Source organism: Notechis scutatus, chromosome 3 (genome assembly GCF_049901735.1).
Source record: "Notechis scutatus isolate UNSWTSFEM ecotype Mainland chromosome 3, rNotScu1.2, whole genome shotgun sequence".
NCBI lineage: Eukaryota > Metazoa > Chordata > Lepidosauria > Squamata > Elapidae > Notechis > Notechis scutatus.
In genome coordinates, this window is record NC_142011.1 from 120,002,100 (window position 1) to 120,026,211 (window position 24,112).

At 35.6% G+C, this 24,112-nt stretch overlaps 2 protein-coding genes across 9 annotated transcripts in view; one reads left to right on the forward strand and one right to left on the reverse strand.

Moving 5' to 3' along the window:
* The window catches only part of SEMA5A (semaphorin 5A), a 199,139-nt gene extending 190,760 nt beyond the window's left edge, over positions 1-8,379 (forward strand). For all 4 annotated transcript variants that reach the window (XM_087961104.1, XM_087961101.1, XM_087961103.1 and 1 more), the window contains 5 exons: positions 1,284-1,454; positions 3,091-3,246; positions 3,967-4,014; positions 5,652-5,863; positions 6,713-8,379. In XM_087961104.1, the coding sequence (XP_087817230.1) occupies positions 1,284-1,454; positions 3,091-3,246; positions 3,967-4,014; positions 5,652-5,863; positions 6,713-6,832 (707 nt within the window). In that variant the 3' untranslated portion in view covers positions 6,833-8,379. The remainder of the gene's footprint in view (positions 1-1,283; positions 1,455-3,090; positions 3,247-3,966; positions 4,015-5,651; positions 5,864-6,712) is intronic.
* A 5,030-nt stretch (positions 8,380-13,409) lies between these two features.
* The window catches only part of MTRR (5-methyltetrahydrofolate-homocysteine methyltransferase reductase), a 42,254-nt gene continuing 31,551 nt past the window's right edge, over positions 13,410-24,112 (reverse strand). For all 5 annotated transcript variants that reach the window (XM_087961109.1, XM_087961105.1, XM_087961107.1 and 2 more), the window contains exons 11-15: positions 23,480-23,645; positions 21,621-21,743; positions 18,624-18,712; positions 18,339-18,521; positions 13,410-14,831 (exon numbers count right to left, since the gene is read on the reverse strand). In XM_087961109.1, coding sequence (XP_087817235.1) covers positions 14,687-14,831; positions 18,339-18,521; positions 18,624-18,712; positions 21,621-21,743; positions 23,480-23,645 — 706 coding nt within the window. In that variant the 3' untranslated portion in view covers positions 13,410-14,686. The remainder of the gene's footprint in view (positions 14,832-18,338; positions 18,522-18,623; positions 18,713-21,620; positions 21,744-23,479; positions 23,646-24,112) is intronic.

A 24,112-nucleotide genomic window follows, 5' to 3' on the forward strand; every position in this document is an offset into this window, starting at 1 on the left:
TCCTTTGGGACTAGTTCAACTAAAAGATGTGACACAGTTTCAGAAGACAGAGTCTTGACTTCTTTGCCCAGTAACTAATTTCACTTCTGAAGTTGTGACTGTGATTTGGGAAGGGACAGTCAGTGTATTTCTCCCCTGCCAAAATCCCTCTCCAATCTCCCTTGTTCTTACATGGCATGCTCAAGCTTTTTGCAAGCTCTCAGCTGCTTCTCCTGTTTTCAAAGAGGGCTTGGATGGGGCTGAATTCATGTTTGGAAACATAAAACTTCATGGGGGTGGGTGGTGGGTGGTAATTGCTTACTACCAAGACGTGAAGAGGTGTTCTTGTGCGGTGAAGTGTGACGATAACTTCAGAGTTTCTTGACTTTATATCTCTGGTATTCCCTCAGAGGTTCATAATTATCCCAGACTTATTGTCCTTTTAAGCAAAATTTGAAGACTTGGCTCTTTCTCCAGGCCCTGGGACAAGGAATTGTGTTTTGTACACATTTTGTTTTAATTATCAGACCTGGAACCTGTTTGATTTCTGTCATTTTTATCTGATCTTACTAGTGGAGGATTTATGTTGGCTGTGTTTGCTTTAAACTGCCCAGTGTTGGTTGACTTAGGTTGCCCTATAAATATGATTGATTAAATAAATAAAAAACAAGTTTATCTTTTGTTTATGGCAGCACCGAGGCGAGATCAGGCTAGCCCCCCTGCTTGTTAATGTTTCAGAAGCTTTTAAAAACAGTTATTCTGGAGGGCCTTCTCTTGATTTTAGCATGCCATGTTCATTATGTTGTTTGTAGTTTTCCATATGTTTGGTGTTATTATTTTATTGCTTTTATAGTTGTGATAGAATGGGTGTTTTACTTTATACTCTATGTAAGTCATCAGGAGTCTCTGGATTGCCACAGGGCAGAAATGTAGAAAGTCATTCATACCACATTTCAGCATAGCTATTGTGGTATACTTCCCATTTGGAAGTGGCAGTATTGGCATTGGTTTGGGCTTTTTCCCATCTTATCATAATTGAGTTACCTTTTTAGAAGTGATATATATTTGTATTTACAGGTTTGTGGCTTCGAACACTGCAGTGATCTAGATTATGCAGTTGTAAACTGGAAGACAATAAATGTATTAACTGCTTTTTGAGAAACTATATATATATTTGTATTTACAGGTTTGTGGCTTCGAACACTGCAGTGATCTAGATTATGCAGTTGTAAACTGGAAGACAATAAATGTATTAACTGCTTTTTGAGAAACTATGAATAATAGCACTGTTCTTCTACATCTAGTTGATGGAAGTTGGTCCTGTTGGTCATCGTGGTCTAAGTGCTCTGCTACTTGTGGAAGTGGCCATTATATGAGGACTCGCTCCTGTACAAACCCAACACCGGCTTATGGAGGTGACATCTGTTTAGGGCTCCACACCGAAGAAGCACTTTGCAATACAGAACAATGCCCAGGTTTGAAACATCCTGTTTGTTTCCTCACCAATTGTAGAACAGACATTGTTAAGAATTAGATTAAATTAGGCAGCATGTTCAGAATTGTTTACTGTTTCTACATTTATTTTCCTTTATACACATGTTATACTGAGAAAGATAATGCTGAGATCCTTCAGCTTACTTAAAGCCATAAGTTAGGTGGTGTAGGAATAGGGAACCAGATCTAGCATTCAAATCCAGCTTCAAATCTTGGGGGTCTTCATTCATCCCATTGGGATGGGCCTTGTATGATGCCCTCACCTGTTAATCTAGCTTGGGCCCTGCCTTATGAGTCCATTGTATTGCTCTCACACTCATTGTTGAGCCATACAATCCATGCAAACTTGCTCTGATGATTGCTTAGAATGGAATTAGCCACAACAAAAGATAGCATACAAGGTGGAAATCATGTTTTCATTCATGAAAATTGAGGATGCTGAAGCAGAAAGCTCAACGGTTCTCTGCAAACTGGATGAGTTGTCTAATTCCAGTTAGCAGCCACATGGAAAACAGTGGTCAGACCAGTCCTTTGCTTAGGTGTATTTTCTACTTACATTTGTAGGTTTTGCCTTTCCCATTCAACTGCAAAGCACAATGAGACAGTATATTTATTGCCTAATGCTATTGTCATCCCTTTGCATTGGCTGATGATAGTGTCAGCCTCATTGTGAAACCTGCGAAATGTTCTTACCTTGCTAAGATACCTAGTGCTAAGAAGAAGAAGGCTGGATGGAAGATATATTTATAACTGAGGAGGGGGAGCTGTAGGGCAGAAAGAAGATGGGGGCTCTTCCCCACTTTTATCATTTATTCACCAGCTTTCTCCAGAAATTTCACTTTCAATTTCAATCTTCACCAATCAGGATAGGCTATAACCTAGGCTAAAACTAAGCCTTACACTAATATGCTTCCCATATTAACTTCTCCCCAGTTGTCCATAGCTGATAAACTCTCCAATCCTGCATGATCATGATGACATTTTCTGCATTTTTTTGCCATCGCTAGCAGCAGCCAATGATGTGGAACAAGATACATGATAGGAGATTAAGATTAGTAACTGTTCCACCTTTGTACATAGCCCTTAATTCTGGTGTATTCAATTTCCCAAAAGCTAAAGGTATTTTAATTTAGAGTTGACAGAATTTCTGTATATGCTCCTCCACCATCTGTCTCCCTTCTGTATCTGTTTCTCTAAGGATGTAAGGTGTGGATATCAGAAAATGTTTGAGCAGAAAAAAAGTAGTTGAGAGTTTAATTTGTTCCCTTTTAGGGTAGGTGAATCGCTGAACTCATACTGTTAATCCATCCAGATCCAACAAAGAACACCAAAAGATGTAGTATCAAATGTGCATTTTTTAAAATTTTGAATGTTTTTTTAAATTGACATAATGTTGGTCTAAATTCTAAAACATAACCATTGCTCCAGTTTATTTTATTTATTTATTTATTTTGATTTGTCAATCAAAATACAAAAAAGTGCATTGATTGTCCTTGCAGAATCAGGTCAATATGCTAAACATAGAAAAGATTGAAGATTGGGATAGGAGGACATTTAAAGGGAGCGCATGGTGGACAGATAGTCCCTTCATGCACTGTTGATTTTTGTCTGTTGCAGATAGTTGGTCAGACTGGTCAGGCTGGTCAGGCTGCGATGCATCTGGAGTCCAGGTCCGCACTCGCCAGTGTAATGTTTTATTTCCTGTGGGTCACCAGTGCTCTGGGAATATGACTGAAAGTCAGCCGTGTGATTCCGATTCCAACTTCATACCAGGTAAGACCAACCACGGATGGTACCCTGATGTGATTCCTGATATAACAAGCATGACTAGGTGGCTGCACGCTTGCTGAAAGTATACTGAGATATGTCTAAAATGAAGAATTAAGAACTGTTTAGTAAGATGGAGCTGGAGGGAGGAGACAAGGAGGAATTACTTGTAGCGCCTTAATCTTCCCTCTTATCCCAAATGTATATGCCAGTCTAGTTGATGGATTTAAATCTCTTCTTTCTCCTACCTTGGCTTTTACCTTCTGCTGATATTACTTATAGCAGCGTTTCTCAACCATGGCAGCTTGAAGATGTGTTGACTTCTATTCCCAGAATTCCCTAGCCAGCTCTTCAAGTATCCGAGGTTGAGAAACACTACTGTGTGGCATACCAGTTTAATAAAATTATTATGATTGGTTGCACTGTAAGGCAGATGTGCATTTTGATCCACCTATCAAGTCCTTCCTAAGGACCTGGGTTAGGCATTATTATTATTATTATTATTATTATTATTATTATTATTATTATTATTATTATTATTATTATTATTATTATTATTATTATATGTAGTGACTGGATTTGAGTGCATTGTTCTGGCAAGTTAGCAACTTGTGTTGTGTACTTAAGGTATCCTTTGAGGAATAATTTGCTTGCAGTCAAATGAAATATACTTAGAACAGACATTCTTCACCATTCAGCTGTTAATTCAATTAATTGCTATTGTAGATATAACTGTTGCAAGAACCAGCAGTATCAAAGAAAAAAGATGTGGTGGTAAGATTCTTCACTTTTGTCTTATTTATGATAGTTATTCATCTTTTCCCACCCACAACACTTTCATGAGAGTTTCTTCTATTTTTCTTACACCAGCCAAGACTGGGATTGCATATTTCAAATTTCCATGACTCTCCTGTGCTCCATTAGAGGAGAATAAGATGTAATGCAGTATTTAACACTTGGGCTTTTTGTGTGCTCTGAGCTTGATAATTTTCTTGCAGACCTTTCATATCTGGGAGACCTAATATCATTGTTATGAATGGAGGAGTGATGTTTGCAGATCGTTTATGTATAGTGGCTTGCCCTGCTAGTCTTGTTTCGGGTGTAATTTCTTCCTTAATGGTTCCCTGATTAGGATGTTGTTTCTTCCCTGATTGTTTATCTGGGGCTGTTTGCTGCTTATCTGGGTGTTGGTTGCTATGGAGAGTTGTTCTGGGATTTCACTTTCCTTCCTTGTTTTAAATGGTATCTAGACGGGGTTTATCTCCGTGCATCTGTTGTCTTGTCAGAATACCAGTATTATTGTACCATTCATGTTATGGGTACCACTGGGAATCTTTTGATTATGGCATTATAAGCAACAGTGAAGGCATAGTAAAAAATTCTTTCTTGTATTTCTTTAGAGTTGGGATGAATTCTTTCACTACAGTCTGACTCTTTCCTGCTTATTTCACTACCTTTAGCATGGATAAATTAAGGAGTTGTGCAAGCCTTGCCGAGTTGAGAGGGTGGTAACAAGTAGTTATGACATTTCATGGTCCGTGTAGTTTTTACTGCATTCAAATCTAAATCTCTGGCAAAGTCTTCAATGAATAATTTTGGCAATTGAGTCACGATGCTGATGGTAGTCAGTATGTGAAATTTTGCTGCAGCCACTGATCAAATAGTCAATTGTTTCATCCTTTTCCACTACAAAGGCTTCATTTGATGTTGTTTTACATGTTGAATTTCCACCTTCATGTACTCAATTGGTAAAGCTTGTCCTTGAAATGCTAAAATAAAGGCTTCAGTTTCTTTAATACTCCTGATTTTAACTAACTCCATGTGGGGTTTTTATTAGTATTATTATTTTATCCAGACTATTCATCTATGTCAGGGGTGTCAAACTTTCATCGCCATAGCATCGTCACATGACATATCGCTACTTCCCCCCTCCCCACTTCGCTAAACTGGGCATGAGCATGGCCAGTACATGATGCATCTGGCCCGTGGGCCACAAATTTGACACCCCTGATCTATATATTACCTTGAGGCAGCAAACATATCTAATACTCCTGCCTCCTCTTTCCCTCACAACAACAACCTTCTGAGGTAGTTGGGCTGAGATAGAATGACTGGCCCAAAAGTCACCCAGTGACTTTTATGCCTAAGGCAGATCTAGAACTCAAAGTCTCCCAATTTCTAGGCCTGCACCTTCTCTACTATATCAACTAGCTGTCCATATAATTGTGGTAGCCTTGAAAAACTTGTTCTGCTCTAAAAATATGTGTGGCAGGAAATTGAGAAAGCAGAATTCTGTAATCAATATAAAATTTAATATTTCCCCTTGCTCCCAAAATAAGTAAGGCACAAAAATTATAACATGTAAACTAAATAAGGTATTGATTTTCTTTTCTGATTCATCTAATTTGTAGAATTTAATCTGTTCCACATGACTGCTGTGGGGCTGAGTAGCTCAATTCTTGGGTGCCTTCTGACTCTTCTGGTTTACACTTATTGTCAGCGATATCAGCAACAGTCTCATGACGCTACTGTCATTCATCCAGTATCCCCAGCACCTCTGAACACCAATATCACCAATCACCTCAACAAACTGGACAAGTATGATTCTGTAGATGCCATTAAGGTAAGGAATCAATAGTGGCCATGTGTTGTCAAATGTAGACACACAAATTCCATTGCAAATTACTATGGGCTGTTTCAGGAGGGGCACAGCTAGATTTCCAGTGTTACAGTCAACCCCACGATCCTTCAGAATAATTTTGATGTGACAGATGAACATATTTATATAATTCAGTGAGCTTTTTCAGTGCATTTAATTTTATTAAATTATTTGAATTTTGCTTTAGCCATGGCTATTTTTGGTAGAATTACCTCAGATATACTATACAGAGTACTAAGCATGGCTCTCAATTCCAAAAAGCAAGTGTGTTCCTAATATATGTAAAGGAACATTTGTAATGCATACTGTAGAACCAGTATTAGAACTGCTTCTGTTTCTAGACTTGATCAGGCAGAACTTCTCTTGAATTATATGGCAGCACTTTAAAGCAGTTTTCATATCCTGATTATACTTGCTGACTTCTAAAGCCATCTGTCATGTCATACGGAGTCTGGTATGCAAATTCTGTGGTATCTCTAGTGATGCTCAAATATTTAAAATGTTAAAAATGATGTAAGTTATGGCTTCCTCATCTGTTTTATATTTTTCAACAGTTATTTGTCACATTATTCAAACTTTGTTCTTTCAAGTTGCCCATAAATAGACAACAAAATGTCAACAAAATAATTGTTTTCAAACCACTTCCTATTTTATTTGATTATATCTTTTTTACTTGATTTCCCTTTTTCTTTTTTTCGTATTCCCAAGTTTCCACCATAATGTTACTTTTCTCTCTTCTCTTCACTGCACCTCATAAATATTCATTTATTTTAATGAGAATTTACTCTTTTCCTTTTCTTATTCTTTTCCCAGGCATTTAATAAAAATAATCTCATCCTAGAAGAACAAAACAAGTACTTCAATCCACATCTCACCGCAAAAGCATATTCCAATGCCTATTTTACAGATTTGAATCACTACGATGAATATTAAAAAGGCATCTGCTAATTTCATACAGGTCTCCAAGATGTGAACCCTCTGTGTGAATATCAAATTGTTAATACCATGTTGTGGCCAGCTTTAACACAACAGGAAGCACTCAGTTGTGTTGGTACAATCTTGCAGTAAAGAAACAACTTTGGTAATGCAATATTTGTATTGTGTTGTACATTGGAAATATACAGAGAAGAAATGAAATGTCTTGTGTCGGATACTTTGAGGCTTGCTACCATCCTACTAATTCATCTCCTCAGTTTTTCAGATATGTGTGAGAAGGGCCATAGATGCCTCCTAGATGCAGCATTCTCATTTGCCTAAGAGACAACTCTTCCATGAATGGGAGGCCTAAAGAGAAAAGATAACAGATTATTGAATGGAATTACTCTTAGCAGAAGCCTTAAGCACTTCATCCTTCATGCCAGATTAAGATATTGATGCAATATGTCCTAAAGAAGCTGGTAGCTTGTATGGCTACACCATCATGGTGCAGGCTATGTAGCTGACATGTGCCACAGAGGAACAAAAGAACAAGCAACATAGCAAATCTAGAAATAGGCAGGCACTGTTTGTTTCAATCGGCCAGGATGGGACAATTCATAGAAAATAAATAAGGGCCCACTGAATTCTGCATGATATTGACATACATAGAGTTCTGTACCAAGCAAGAATGCCTGCATCTTGGGGACCAGTTTGCAGCCTGTATGTAAGGATCCACCTGGAATGTTCATTATGTAATTGACAAACTGTGTTTTGTATTTTTGTTGCATTTATGTACTGAAAGAAAAGATAAGAACTGCAAAAGGGAAACCAAAACAGCAACAAAAAAACTTACTCTAAGCATATCAAACTTCAAACAGCTCATTTTTTAAACTCAGCCCTAAACATTCTCTATGGAATAATATTGTTCAATCGTTCTATTACAACTCTAAAAAAAACCAGGGTGGCATTCTATCTTTCAAAAGAGTAAATTGTTTTGCAATATCCTCTGTCTCCTTCTCTGCCTTTAAATTGTTTATTCCCTTGAATATTTTAGGCCAATATAATTTCATTTTTTACACTAATTTTCCCAAAGACTTTCTGGGTACCCCTTGTTTTGTTAATGTTTCCCTAGGAGGGCATATCCCCCAATTTCTAAACGTTGCTGTATTTTATTTTAAGTTTATTGTATATCCACCAAATTAAATTCCCACCTCCAAGTTTCAGAACTAAATTTAGTTGAAAGAGCCAGCAAAGGGTCCCAAATGTTACTGAAATCTCCAGCCTTAATTATCCACCAGTAAAATAAAAAAAATTGTAAAATGTTTAGATGGCACTTATTGAATTAATGAGTATGAAATATTATATAAAGAATATAATGTGATTGTTAAAACTTTTAAATGCCAGTATTAATTTTTTTGAAGTTTTACTGATTTAAATTACTCTACCCTGGCAGATTATACTTGATCAAGACATGTTTTGAATAAAATATATCTCTTGTATAGAAAAATATAGATGGGAGGGGGCCCAGTTGTTTTAAAAAAAGTTTTTGATTTGGCAAGCAATTGTTTTTTAAAAGTCCATCTAAGATTTTTTGTTTACATTCCATGATAAAGACAACATACTTTTTTAAAAAAAACTCATTAAAATATAGCCAAGGAATTTTTAAAAAATTGAGACATCCTATTTAGGAACTAAAATCTCCATGATAAATCAAAGTACAAAAGGAGAAAAACTTTAAAAATGGACAGAAAATTTTAAAAAACTGAAAAGAAACTAGTGATAATCCTAGTAAGTAAGAGGTGTTGAAAATATATAGAACACCCCTCAGCACAAGCCAAGTGGCTGTTCAATCTCTAAAAGAAATGAAAATAAAAATGTTAACTATAAGAACAACTTTGCTATGAATAAGCAATGAATGTCTGTGTAGCTACTACATCAAAAATAGATAAACAACCAGGCAGAGCATATTCCAGCAATAAATAGAAATAAAATTGGGGGGGAAAATAACTTGTTTAATTCCTTGAACTTGCTGAATGATTTCATTTATGGAAGCTAATCTAGAAAAGTAATGATCATCTTTGCATTTCAATTTGAAGACTCCCATTTGCTGAGATTAAATGCAGGATAAGACCCCATGCTTTACTGTAAATCCTAAGAGGCTCATAACAACTAGAGTGGCTTTCTTTGCCGAGCACAAATGGAAACCTACAGTTTCCAATTTCCAGCTTGACTGCAAATCAAGTCTAAATTCTCCATAATAATTACTGTAGACCAATCTTACTCAATGTTTCAGGCGTGTTGAGAAATGGTAAATTATTTCCACAAAATGGACCCTATAAACAGGTCCCTTCATCTTGAAGAGCCTTTCTTAATTTCAGCAGATGGCTTTGTGCCTGCCTGCAGATCCATTCCTGCTTTTGCCCTGCTTTTCTTAAGAGCAGATGGGGAAGCACAAGTGCTTCTATTTTTAATACTGTTTTAAAAATCAAGATAAAATGTAAAATGGTGATGTGTATTAAGCAAACCATTATTATAATTCGATGCATCAAGATTGTAACCCTCTCCTTACTTTCATCAGGGAATAAGTCCAGTGCATTGTGAGAGTGGTTTTTGAGGAGACATAAACATTGTGCTATACAGTAAGTGAACTTCGTCATCAGCATGTAAATAGAGGAAGTGCTTACTTGTATATAAAATGTATTTTTCTCCTGGTGCATTTTGTATCAGCCGGGGGACGGCAAGCTCTGTTTGTCACAAGGCAACATTATCCACAGTGATATCACAGTCTTTAACAAATAATTCAACTATTCTGTTCCTAGAACATACTGCAGGGTTTGTATCAAATATGTTGGCCCACAAACCATAAAATAATTTTCACTTCCTTAAGGATGCATCAAATGAGAGGCTGCAACTTTCACATTTATATTCTCTTGGCTACATGCTTTGCATTTGAAGATGAGGGTCTCAGGTCATCTTTTCCTACCATCCAACCAGCTTGAATTCAACTGTGGGTGGCAGTTTTACCTCAATGAAAAAGGGAGATGGGAATAATTATTACTCATCAATAGTGGGCATACAGTTGCCAAATTGTGTTTAGATGTGGAGAGCGCCAGTTTTTGGAAAGGGAACAAATGAGCATGAAATCTTGTCAGTTTTTTTTTTTTTATCAATCAGAAATTTTGTCTTATCTAAATTTTTTTTGATCTATCTGATGGACTAGACACAAAAAGTGATGCTATATGTTATTGGTAGGCAGCAATAATAGAATCTTGCAAGATGCTTTGTGCTTTCCTCCCCACACCCCCTTCAATCCCACCAAGTCAGGGAGGGCTTTACTGAGTCTCTTAATAATACTACCTCTGTTCCTAGCATTCAAGGTATTTTTGTCACTTTTGCTTATGTAACAGCTTATGAGAGCCAACTCTACAAATAAAGTGTATTAATGTATCATGGTAAACATAGGTGCTAGTGTAGCATTTGAAATCTTCTAATTGCATGCAGTTTAACAAGTGCCATGAAAAGGATTGTCTTAATGCCTATTTCTGTTGCCTAATTCTCTTCTGATCCTATGAACATCTTAGACTTTGTATATCAGGGCAAAACCAGGAAGCAGAATCTTCCTTTCCATGAAATAATAGACTTTATGGAGGGCAGAGTACATTAGAACACACAATGGATTAATGTAATGTCAAGAACTATGGAGGATTAAAGTATTTGATACCTTCCTTAAGGACGCTTGTGGAAAAGCAGCAGTTAATTTTCCCCATGGTATGTTTGCTTGCAGCCACCTCTATTCTGTCAGGAAAATGGGGGCAGTTTTCACTCATAATCAGAGGCTGTAGAGGGCCATATACGATCTAGCATAAGGATGTCCAACCTTGGCAACTTTTAAGACTTGTGAATTTATACTCCCAGAATTCCCCAGCCACCCATGTTGACTGGGGAATTCTGAAAGTTGAAGTCCACAAGTCTTAAATTTGCCAAATTTGGACACCCTTGCTCTAGCAGAAATGTTGATGTTCAGATTTGGAAATTCAAAACCTAAAGGCAGGTCAGATCTTCCATCTCCAAGCTGTAGAAAATATTGCATTTTCTATTGGGTAGCAAACTTGCACCTTTATGCTCACAGCAAGGGAAAATTAGGAAGGGAAATTAACTCACAAGGTAATTTTAATAGGGAGTATTTCCCCCATCAAAGCCTCTTCCCCTTGCCCACCCAGCTGACATTGTCAGAAATAATTTGCGATTTAGGAATATCATAAAAGAAAAACAAGCATCTCAAACAGAATTTTATTACAAAACTTTCATTAAACATTGAACATGCAGTAAAAATAAATTTTATATTTGCAGCAAAGCTACTACTCCCCCTTTTCATCCAATGGGAAAGAACTATTTAAGCTTAAAAACTTGGGTTCTTACTTAATCTCACACATCCCTCTGAAAACAATCTATCCAGCCTCTCCCCTTCAGCTCACTGGTTGAAAACAAGAGGCAGCTTCAGAGCAGGCATGAACCCTTATGCAGTCATAAACCATCACCACATACCGAAGCTCTCCATCTGTTTCACCCCTGCATGGTCCTTTCCGCAAAGCTCACTTGCAGAAAGGATTTCTGTCCAGCACGATAGAACTGCACAAGAACTGATTTACGGGTAGCTGCTGATCACTTGTTCAGTGACCGTCCAAAGTTACAGCAGTTCTGAAAAACGGAAGCTCTACAAGCAGTCCTTGAACTTGCAGCTTTTGCAGTGTCCCCATGGTCAGGTGCTTGCAATTCGTGCGACATTTGTGTTCATTTATGATGATTGAGACTGCCATTGGCGACCTTTACAGAGGCTTTGGGCAAACAAAAGCTAATGGGATTGATGGCAGGAAGTTGCAAGTTGCAATCACATCACCTCACACGACTGCTGGGATTTGCTTCATGACCAAAGCTTGAACTATACATTGGAGATCACCTGATGTCTCATTTTACAGAAGGATGGGAGGCAAATGAGTCAAATTATGTTTCATTTTGATTGCATCGCTTAGCAACAGTATTATAGTGTGAAAGTGAGGACTGCTTGAACTCTGGTTGGCTAGTGTTGTCACCGCTATAGGACAAAGACCCACAAATGTTGATAATTATGTTTCTGTAGATCAGCCATAGTTTTAAGGTTTCTTCACAGTGCAAGAGAAAGAAACCTTACCTTATTCTTTCCCTTGTTATCACATGGAAATTAATGAGAGTTGCTAGGCTGCCAGAAATTTGTTCCATGCTTGTAAGCAGAATATTTTAGAGAGCCAATCTCATTTACGTTTTATTACTTTTCCTTGCAAATAATGAAATAAAAGACCCTCAAACTGAAATTCTGTCAACACACAGTTGGGTTATGATCCCTGATGTGCTCTTTGTATTTGTCATGGAGTTGTTAGGACTTCACCATCCAAGTGAAAAAAACATTAAGAAAAGGCAATCCCTTAAAATTCCTGAAGCCGAACCTAAGCTGCAATCCTATAGTTGGAAGTATGTCCTAATAAATTGAGTGGGTTTTACAGTACGTCTAAGTAGGAATGCATAGCGTTGTATAAAATGTATGGGATAACTGCATTCTAGGAAGGCCGATTACTTATTTAAAAAGCTATTTTGCATGACTTTGTCTTTGTTTTGTGCACCCTGGAATTTATAGTGATAAGAACACCATTGGGAAGTTAGAAGGTTAATTGATTTGATTCTTCACAGCCTACTGCATAAAGGGGGATATTTCAGTAATGCTTATTTTTGCAAGTGATGCTACCTTTTTGGACTACTGCTTTCAACCTGTACATTTGTAAATAAACAGATTGCTAACAAAGCTGTCATTTCTAACTTTTTCATCAGGGTATCACACCTAAGATTCTGAAACTACTACTTTTTTCTCTCATTATCACATAAAGATCATTTTTTTGGAGTTTTTTTTAATTAACCTTAGTATACTGGATTAGCAACTATTTGTCACGCAGCTTCTATTTTAAGAGGCTATTTTCTTTGCTGTCAGTTGGCCTGTTTATTGTTTAAGTAGAAAAATGGAAGACATTGTATCTTATCTTCATATTAGGATTGTTTATTAGAAATATTATAGAAAACTGGGAGATAATTGGAAGCAACCTTGCCTTTCTACAACAGCATTAAAAAAACACATTTCTGAAAATAGATGCAGCCATCAGCATGCATAACACATATTAATGGCCAGTGGATAATGCTCAACCATCATCTTTGCATTCCTTAAAAGCTCCTAAACCGAGCATCAGCAAAGAAATTCTTCCTTTAACCCAATCTCAACTTGCTTCTGTTTAAAATAACCTCAATAGCAAAAAAAAGAAAAGAAAAGAAAGAATGCAAGATTTTAAAACTGCTTTGCGTCTTTAGCAAAAGCTGTTTATACAGGCATTAAAACTCATCTCTTTGTTTGAGATGTACATATTGAAGCACATGATCATCAAATGACAACACAGAGCCAAAATAGTTATGATAAACCTTAAAAGACTCTTAGAGTTTAATTTATTTTACTGAAAACAGTAAAAGTTTGCATACTATCTAGTAGTGCTAGGTTTGATTCAGTCACACTTTAGAATATCTGGCAAATGTTAAATTTATTCAAATCAATCCAGCTTCTCATTTTGCAGCTTAACCCAAGGGTTTTTTGACAAGTCACTGTGGGACCATCATTCCAAACTACAGTAGAAAAATGAATGACTTTTAAATCACTTTTGAAGTAGCAGCAGTCATCTTTTTAAAAACAGTAAAATGAGATATGACATTATTTCTCTTAAAAGATAAATTCAATGAAAGCTATTCACACAATATGCTTTACCTGATTACCAAAGTGGGTCATTTTCCTGGTTTCCATAATACCTCAAATGGTCAACTAGCCAAGCAGGCTAGGTTCATGCAACATACAAAGGCAGTGAAAACCTGACTCTAACCAAAGGTACTGTATTGTGCAAAATGTGCTCAGTGATTACCCCTACAGCCACTCATTCAGAAGGTTGGGCTTTGTAAGTGAAATTAAGAAAAATGCTTCAAATATTCATATTTTTTTCAACACTAAGTCCATGCCTATTTCATTGATCATGTTTAGATAAGAAGGAAATTTAATGTACAGGTTTTCTTCCATCATAACAAAACACTTCATAGAACATTATTTGGGCAAGAACTGGGCATTAGGCCCATCATCAAATGGTAGCGGATTCTTTTCAGGATTGGGGCTCATTTTCGTGAAAATTATTTGCTTTATACCATGTCAACCCAAAATTTATTTTCATAATTTCCTCTGTTCCCAAAAGAGGGGACACTGCCAAAATAAAAGGATGGAGCCAACCTCTGGTTTAGATGTACATTTAGTAAAAATCATTAATATAAGTGCTCCAGCTGTATTTATAACTAAGTTATAAATAAGTACTTACAAAAAAATAAGTACTTTTTTCTGTAATTTTCCACTGTTTTTTTTCTTCAAAAGCAGAAAGACTAGACTTGAAGAATGAATAACATCTCTGATACTCTATATATTGTACCTAGCATACAATAGTTCTTGTTTGTTTTTTAAAAAAAACCTCAATTTGTTAATAGCTGAAGAAAACAGGTAATACCATTCTATGCCATATTTTCAAACCCAAGGCAAAGTTATATCGATCAACTTCAGAGAAAAATGAAACGCCATCTTGATGGAAATAAGTGGCATCATTTATTTAAAACCACTTGTACTGTGACAAATCTCTTGGAAATGATGTATTTCTCTTTGTTATTTCCCTAGAAAAATAATTCAAATAATAATTGAGAGAAAATTACAGACGTATAGGCGTTTAAAAGATTGCTGTTTTCATTGGTCAAGTGAATTCCAAAAACTAGTATTCAGGCCCATATATCCTGCAGGTATCTTCTTTCTTCTCTTAATGTGGCCAATATTTTCAATGCGTCCAGTTTATCAACTCCTTTGTCGGTGGTGAAGACTTCCATCAGAGTCTCATTCACATCTTTAGCCATATTTTTTGCATCTCTTAAAATAAACAACAAAGAGAGAAAACAATTATAATTGACTTAAATAAATGGATTTTAACAAAGGTGGAGCTCTTGCCTCTTAATCAGAAGGCTGTGAGTAGGTAGTGGCCGATATTTCTCTCTCTGGGCATAAAGAGAAAATATCTGCTGCGAACTCCACGTAGATGTCAGGAAGGGCATCTGGCCAGTAAATGCTCAGCTCTATTCAGTCACCCCTATTCCACCCCAATGCAAAGGATTATAGGGTTGTTAAAAAGGGGGGGGGAGTAGATATTAACACAGACACCAGTCCATATAGTATTGCTATCAAATAGCAAAGACCACAGGTTGTGAAGTTTTAAAAAAATCAAATATTCTGTTAAATATTATATTAAGTCAAGCACACCACAGCCCCTTTGAAAACGGCCAATGGTGGCACTAAATGGCAAGATATAATTCTCTGGTAGTTTTCACCTTGCAAAATTCTTAATATAGGTATCAATATACCTCTTTTAATAATCAGACTTTAAGAAGTAAAATTAACCACTTTGCATGTTTGTTTAATTTTGGAGTTTCATTTCAGAGCTATAACCTGTCCTGCCTTACTTCTAGGGTTTTAAAATGCTCAGGAAAAAATGCTATTTATGAAAATGTCTCCATATATTCATATATGTTGAACATTTAACTAATGATAAATATATAATTTATCAATAGCATGTTATAACAATTTACACTGAGGCACTTTTGATTGGGAAATTTTCTTGGACAAACTCATATGGTACGAATTGGGATGCGATCAAAAGTGCTACACTATTCCATAGGTTCTTTTCCTTCTGGTGTGCAGGCAGAGCAAGGCTCCCAGTGGCTTCTGGCTAGAAAGCTTTCTACAGGTAGTCCTCGACTTACAACAGTTCATTTAGTGACCGCTCAAAGTTACAACGGCACTGAAAAAAGTGATTTATGATTGTTTTCATACTTATGACCACTGCAGCATCTCCATGGTCACATGATCAAAATTCAAATGCTTGACAACTGGCTCATATTTATGACTGATGTCCTGGGGTCATGTGATCCCCTTTTGCAATCTTCTAAAAAGCAAAGTCAACGGGGAAGCCAGGTTCATTTAACAACCATGTTACTAACTTAACAACTGAAGTGATTCATAACTGGTGTAAAAAAGGTCATAAATGGGGCAAAATTCACTGAACTAATGTCTCATTTGGCACAGAAATTTTAGGCTCAATTGTGTAGTCTGCAAAGTCTCTCATCTGTGTATTTTAAAAACAAAGCACCCAAACCAGAGCAGAAACAATCCCCTTAAGTAGAAATAGTTCCCCTGAAATCTTTCAAATGTTGCCCGACAGAATTTCCACAAAATTGGAGGCTTTCAGACTTCCAAAATCCAAAGGCGTTTTTCATATTCCTACACAAACTACTAATTTAATGCCATTTAGCTCCCCCAAAATTGGGACTAGAGGTTATACACTTAGCATAAATTTAAAAAATACTAATTTCAAATTTAAATATGTAATTGATATTTCTTTTTATTTTAGCATGGGGGCCAGAAACAGTTGCTGAAAATTTTAAAATGAGTTATTTTGAATTTTCAATATTTCTGAATAAAACATGAATGAAACTGTGATCTGTTTTCCATACAAGTCTTGCAACTAGATAAAGAAAAGACATTTAAATGATTCAAAACCATTATACTTTCTTCACTTATTGATTTAAGAAAATGATACAAAGCTACATATTTTGTATATGAACTGCTAGGATTATCGGTTCATTTAAAGGGGACATTAGAGCCAGGTGTTTCAATCAATGAGATGATAATCAAGTGTGAGCGGTAGGTCCTGCCTTATTTAAACAACATTCTGGGTTTCATCATTAAAGTCTAATCTTTACATCACAGGTGTCTGGTAGTGTGCCATAGCTTGAACAAACAAGATTTTTGTGGATTCTTGAAAAACAGTTGTTGATGCTTATCAGGCTAGAAACATTACAAAATTATTTTCCAAAATTTGGAATCTTCCAATCCATTGTCAGGCAGATCAGGTACAAATGGAGGTAACTCAACACACTGGTACCTTCCCCAGGAGTGGTCAACCAGCCAAGATCACATTAAGTGCAAGGTATGAAATACTGAGGTCTCAAATATGTAAAGAACTGAAGGCCTATTTTGCATTAGCAAATGCCAGTATTCTTGAGGCTTCCATCAAGAAAACACTGAACAACAATGCTATGTGTGGCCAGGCTGCAAGGAGAAAGCCTCTCTAAAAAGAATATTGCTGTCTGTCTACAGTTTGTGAAAGATCAAGTGGATAAACCAGAAGACTAATGGAAGAATCTTCTGTGGATGGATGAAAGAAAACTTTTTGGCTCATTGAAAAACATTACATTTGGTGAGTGACAAAGACTACAATCTTTGACGATGAATTTACGATTGTAATCTTTGACAAAGACTACAATCAAGCAGAAGAACCTGATTCCATCCCATGGCGATGGCAGGGTCATAGTTTGAGCCCATTTTGCTGTCTTTGGACCAAGAGAAGTTGCCATCATTGATGGATTCTGAATTGTACCAGAAAATTCTACAAGAACATGTCAGAGTCGTATCTGTGTGTTTCTGAATTGAAACTCAAGAGAAAGTGAGTCATTTAAGCAACACAATGATTCAAAATATTAAAACTCTACAACCCAAAAAGCTGTACAACTTCATGGTGAGATGGACTGCAAATTAAATAAATAAGTAAATATTTAAAGCAGAAGAAAGTTAACATTTTGAATGGTCAAGTCCAAGTCTTGATCTCAATCTAACACTCCTGAGTTGGAAGTGTTTTATAAGGAGAAATGGGCTAAATTCTGTGCAAGCTGATATGCAGGACTAATCAAAAGTTCTTAGAAACATTTAATTGCAGTTATGGCTGCTCTAAGGCAGGTACTGCAGTTACTAAAAGTTCACATACTTTTACCATACACAAATATATAACTTTGGTTCGTTTTCTTCAATAAATAAATGAACAAGTATAATGCTGCTTACTCAGCATGTTATATATCAGTATGAATCGAGAGACAGATTTCTGTAACTGGTGTTTTTAGCCTATTTAGGGCCCTTTTAATCTTGCCTTTTTGTTTGCATCCTAGCCCCCTTACTTGCCTTAACTTGTAACCTGATTTTTCTATTATTTTGACTCCACAAGATTAACCTAGAAATACTTGCCCTTCTTTCTAGTTCATTTTTGTTCAATCTTTCAAGCAACTTTTATTGTTATCCTGTCATCTTCCCACTGACAGCCGTAATGAAAACTGCCTCCAGGATTTCCTTGTCTTTTAAAAAAAAAGTCATAACCTCAAAAACACCTGGATTTCTCATTGATTTGGGTTTTTTATTATTTTGCTCTCAGTTTTTGTATTGCCAGTGATGAAAGCCTGAAGGTCTGGGTTTGTACATGCTAAGCTTACAGCAGCAAACTGTTTTAACACATTCTTGCATATCCAACGCTTAAAAAAATTCAGTATTACTCACCCACACACATAAAAATATCCTTTCTCCTGCAGCAAAATCCTACTAATCTCTTTACAATAAAGCCGGAGGTTATCTTGAACGTATTTAGGAGGGGCAGTTTCTGCCACAGCTGGAACATCTCTTGAAAAGCAAACTATCAGGTAAGTTAACACGCCGTTTTCAAGAAAGAACCTGAGCTCATCTCTGCAAGAGAAATCAAAGCAAGAGGCTGGAATGAAGAAAATACGGTTCCAATGGACAACTGCTAAATGTTAAAATGCTAACAAGGAGCAGAAGAAAGCTTACTGGAACAAGTAATCTCTGGCCTTATGGCGGCAGCCAAAAAACAACCACGTCTCTCCAAACTTATAATCTGGATGCTTTTCGCTGAGCTTCTGCCTAAATAAAATATCCAATTAAAAATAATACAGTTGTAAAATGTATTATGCATAGATTCTATCTGAAAAGTTTAACTGTTATTAATTCCTGAAGAAGAAACAGATTATAAACCTAAAAATTTCAGTATTTGTAGCAAAATAATTTATTTTACATATGAAGAGTAACACCTATCTAGTTTTTTCCCACCATTAATATAAATTGTACAGAAGAATTATAAGTGCAAAGCCTTATGAAGGATTCTGGAGCTGAGACTCCTGTTGCAATGAAATTACTGTTTTATTCTTACAAGGTCCTCAATTATGAGAGCAATATGATACACAATTATGATATACATATTATAGCAAAATGTTAAACCTAGAATCTGAGAACAAATTGAAATTCTTGATCAATTTACCAATAAATCTGGAATTGGGAATTATTGTGCGTAAAAGTTTAAGGACTCATCAAACTGCATGTTTCAATGAATTTCTAAATGAAGAAAAGCTAACACAATAGCAATAGCACTTAGACTTATATACCACTTCACAGTGGTTTACAGCCTTCTCTAAGTGGTTTACAGAGTCAGCCTATTGCCCCCAACAATCTGGGTCCTCATTTTATCGATCTCAGAAGGATGGAAGGCTGAGTCAACTTTGAGCCGGTGAGAATCAAACTACTGAACTGCTGGTAGCCAGCAGTCAGCAGAAGTAGCCTTCAGTACTGCATTCTAACCACTGCACTACCACAGTTCACAAGCTCTACCTAATATAAAATTAAACAAAACCTTTCTGCAATTTAATGATTTACAAATTCAGAATTTTTTTTAAAAAAGTGAATATGACAGTTTCAGGAGTTTGGGCATCCATTCAAGCCAGTACTACGTAGCATTTCCTTTGGCAGAAGTACCAACTTGCAACTTTTAAAATATAGTTAAGTGTCTATTTTTTCTTTTGGATCCCCCCACCATTCTTCCTTTAAGAACTTTTCTAGCTTAGAAATATTCTTAAGGCTCCCTCATGTACTGTATAACTGAGATTTCCCTCCCCAAATATTCAGTAAAATTCAAATCTGGGAATTGCAAATACCACTCACAAACCTTTATCTATCTAGACAATATTTTATGGTTGATTGTTGAAATCTGAAGAGCGGGTGCACTGAAGTGTCTACATTTAAGTGTATTTACAATAATAGAAATACATTAAATCAACTAAACACAATGCTGTAGTGTTTCAAGTAAATAGGAGTGGCTTTTAGACATATTTCTTGTAGATTAATATAGGTCCTAGTTCTCCTACTTGATATTCATTCAGTCCATTATCAGATCAGAATGGCCTTATAACCCTGAAATCCTTTTGGTTGTAATTAAATCAACATTTTACTCATTTCATAGCTGCATATAATGTGGCTATTTCAATAATATGGAACAAATTAGTCCCAGCAGCTTGTTAAACACTGACTTGCATTATAAACAGTAATGAGAGCCAATCTGTTGCCTCTCCATTTTCCAGGGCAGAGCCTGGCTATCTCAATTAATGTTATTCTACAAATTTATAACTCAGGTTTTTAAAAGAAGTCATTTGGCATGGCAACTATTCAATTTCATGCTCCACATACAGTTACTTTTCTAGAAAACTCTCCTTATTACTCTTTCCCATATTACAAAATAAAGCATTAAGTCTGATGTGGTAAACTCATATTAATTAAATGAATAAATTGCAATGTTTTTGGAATGAAAAAAGGGTCAAATATTGAACTTAAGATGTTCTGCACATCTACAATTCAGCTTTGAAAGTTATCGCTTTCAAGCACAACTGATGTGATGTTTAAAAAGCTGCAGCTCGCAACAATAAAAGAACTTTTAACATACTGAAATGCAGTTAGTTGAAACCAATCCAACGAAAGCAATTTTCCAAGCATTTTAGTCAGTGTATCTATGATCATAACATACCATCGCAGGGAACAAAACTAATATTTTATCCCCTAATTTGCCTAAATTTCTCCTGAAATAACGTATGCAAGATTTCATTTGGTATGGTTGCAATCTATTAAACCAAGATGAACTGGAAATAAGATACTGGAGTTCTATTTTGCTTAATTAGCATCTAGCCCATCTTGGCTTATTTCAAAAGTTAAACAAGGTCACACCAAAACTTGTATTTGAAAAGCAACCTCTGGGAAGTGAAGAAGGGGGAAAAACAGACATTATCACAGATAGGATTAACTGGGAATAGTAGAATTTAATTCAAGTTGGCCTCCTTTTCACCATTCATTACCAAATGAGAAGCATGCAATGAGACTGCATATATTTTTATACATTTTTAAAAAATATAATTTTACTAACCTTTAAAAATACTGCCATGTTCATTATTAATTTATATTACTATATATGTTAAAAAAGGAAGCTAAGTTGCTATAATAAAAGCAGCTATTGTAGCGCGCGCGAGAAAAACAAATAAACACCCCCCCCCCCAAAGTACTAACAATGGAATGGGAGAGAATTATTTTTAAAAAGGAAAAAAAACAAGACAAAAAAAATCACTTGAAACCAACAAAATATAAAACAAAAAGCAAGTGTAGACATCTAGCAAAAAAAACAAGCCAGCAATTTCCCATATCGTAACATTATGCTCTGTAATAATACAATCCGATTGGGTTGAAGATCTCGTTCATAGAAGATATAACTCGTGAGACAAAGGACTCCATGGCACACAATCGTGCCTACCGTCCCTTGTCCTATGGTCCCAATTATTCATACCTATTTCATGTATTTATACTTACGTTTATTCTTATTTCTATTATATTGACAAATAAAACAAACAAACAAATAAATAAAAGAATCTGACTGTTCGTGATCAGGTAAAGGTTTTCATAGTGTTGCCAGCTAGAAAATAGGTTGTTGGTGACAGACTGATATCTTTAAAAGACTTGCCTGTGCTGAAGAAAGCCAATAAACGGTGCAATTCCAGTTCCTGGACCAACCATAATAAAAGGAACAGATGGGTTGTCTGGTAAGTGAAAAACATTGGATGGGCGAGACATTATGTTGATCTAAAACGCAATTAAAATGAAACTGAAGAAAATGTAGAAACCAATCTCCTCAGTGATTAGGCATGATTGCTAACTTACTTAATTTTTTTTTTAAAAATAAAGAAATACAGGAATGATTAAACTACAAAATAATTAATGATTTCCATTGAAAGGAGGTGAAATAAGATGACAGAAACTCAATTTCTAATAACAGAAATTGGTTTACCAAGTGCAACATTTGTCTTTGACACTTCCTCCCACAGCATGGTGTGACAGTTGCTTCTACATTTTGAACAGAACAATCATGATAGCTTGTTAAGAAGGTCATAGACAAAAGAACAGTAAGTCACAGGCCTCACTTCTATTAAAACATAGTTTCTATTAATGTAATAAATGAAAGGCTTGTGTCATTATAAGCATTTTTCATATAGCTGCAAAGACCCCTGCTGTTTCTTTAGCAAATACTTGATGTTATGAAATAATTTATTTTTTAAATGACTGCAATTTCTCTTTTGGCCATAAAGCATCTCATATGGATGCAAGTTGATTCTTGTCTCTAGAAGTGGTTTGTTTTCTTCAACTGAATTATGAAATTGTTAGATTATTTATGTACTCTTCAACAGAATTCTTATTGTTATGCTTTTTCTTTTTTTACTTGATTTTCATTAAAGTAATTTTCATAAAATAAAAACAATTACATTTTAAAGAAGAAAGTCACCCCACAAAAAAGTGGTTAGTAAAGAAAGAAATGAAAGAAAAAAGACAAAAGAAAATTGATATAAAGGATTAGCAATCAATCTTCTGTTTGCTGTCATAAATATTTTATCCTCTCTAAGATTAATCGTGGTTCTTTCTAGACATCAAACCCATGAATCACAACTTCATTTTCCCCCCATTTTCAGCAAAACGTCCATTAAGGATTTCTAGTTACTGACAAATATAAACATTGTTTTTTCCCTAATCAAGTAAGTCAACTTTGCCATCTCTGGAAATTTTGTCATCTTTATTAACTATTCCTCCATTGAGGGTATTTCAGAGTCTGTTCATCTTTGTTCAAAAAAGTATCTCACTATGGATGGTGCCATGTACAAAAACAATCTTCCATAAGTCTTTTCTACTTATCTATTCATTAAACCCAGTAAGAAAGATTCTGGTTTCAGTTGAATATTAAAACTTTACAATTCTTTATTTAAACCTCAAATTTTCTAGATTTTTTTTTATAAGTCTACGAACCATGATAAAACAACACTTCACATTTTCTACATTTCCAACATAGAATTGTATGAACATTCTAGAAAACTTTTTTGGTGTCACATACCAATAGTACATCATTACGTGTACAAATTATCTTTTAAATTATAATAAACATTTGTAATTTTTAAATTATAATACATTTCTCATCAACAATCCCAAAGCAGTGTACACTAATCATAAAATGATGCTCAAAGATAGTTGTTACAATTAATTGCTACAGTCAATATTTTATGATTTGGCTTCTATTTTCATCCATCCTCATTCTCCCACCTCAGAAATCAATCCAAACTTTGTCCAGAATATTCCAACATTCTGGACCTCAGGAATGCAAGTTTTCCATTTTCAGAACCACGTCTGCTAGTAGAATAATATCTTTACAGAAGATCCTAAATTATATTTTATAGCTGCTACTACCAATCCACAACCACTGTAGTAAGAATGGAAGCAATTATTTTCCCAGATTCTGCCTTGCAAAACGTAAGCTTTTTATCAAATGTTAATACCTGTGGACAGAAGAATTCTTTGCTCTTCTGATTCACCTGAAGGACTGGGGCAACCAGATCAGCTAGCCAACCTGTACAGACCCCTCTTCGCAGCTCACCTAGGTGGGATGGAAACTCCAGAATATTAAAGATGAAATGCATCTTTCCAGGATGAAACAAAGTCGAACTGCAATGAAATAGTCAAAGGAAAAACCAAATGTTCTATTGAATAATTTTCTGATAAAAAAAATATTACTATTGTCCAATATTCCAGATTGGAATCTGAGACTGAAAGCATGTGGCCAGTTATAACAGTTAATATAAAAGACAATTCCCCAAAGCTCTCTGATTATACTGTTTAGTTTCTCAGCATGATTTATCAGAATTCCAATGATTAGCCTTGCAGCAAGATGGCTGAGGAATCACAAACACACACCATGAAGGTGCTGCTACAGGAAATAGCTTTGTAGTTCAAAGGCTTGAGAATTGGCTTCAACTTGAATCAGTTTGAAACAGTAGTTTGCCTGGACAAATGAGCCACAACAACCAAATAGGAACTTTCATAACAGAGATAATGCTTAGCAAAGATGCCTATTCATTTTGCTAGTGCTGAGAAACAAACCACAAGAAATCTAATGATGTATATGTGAATGA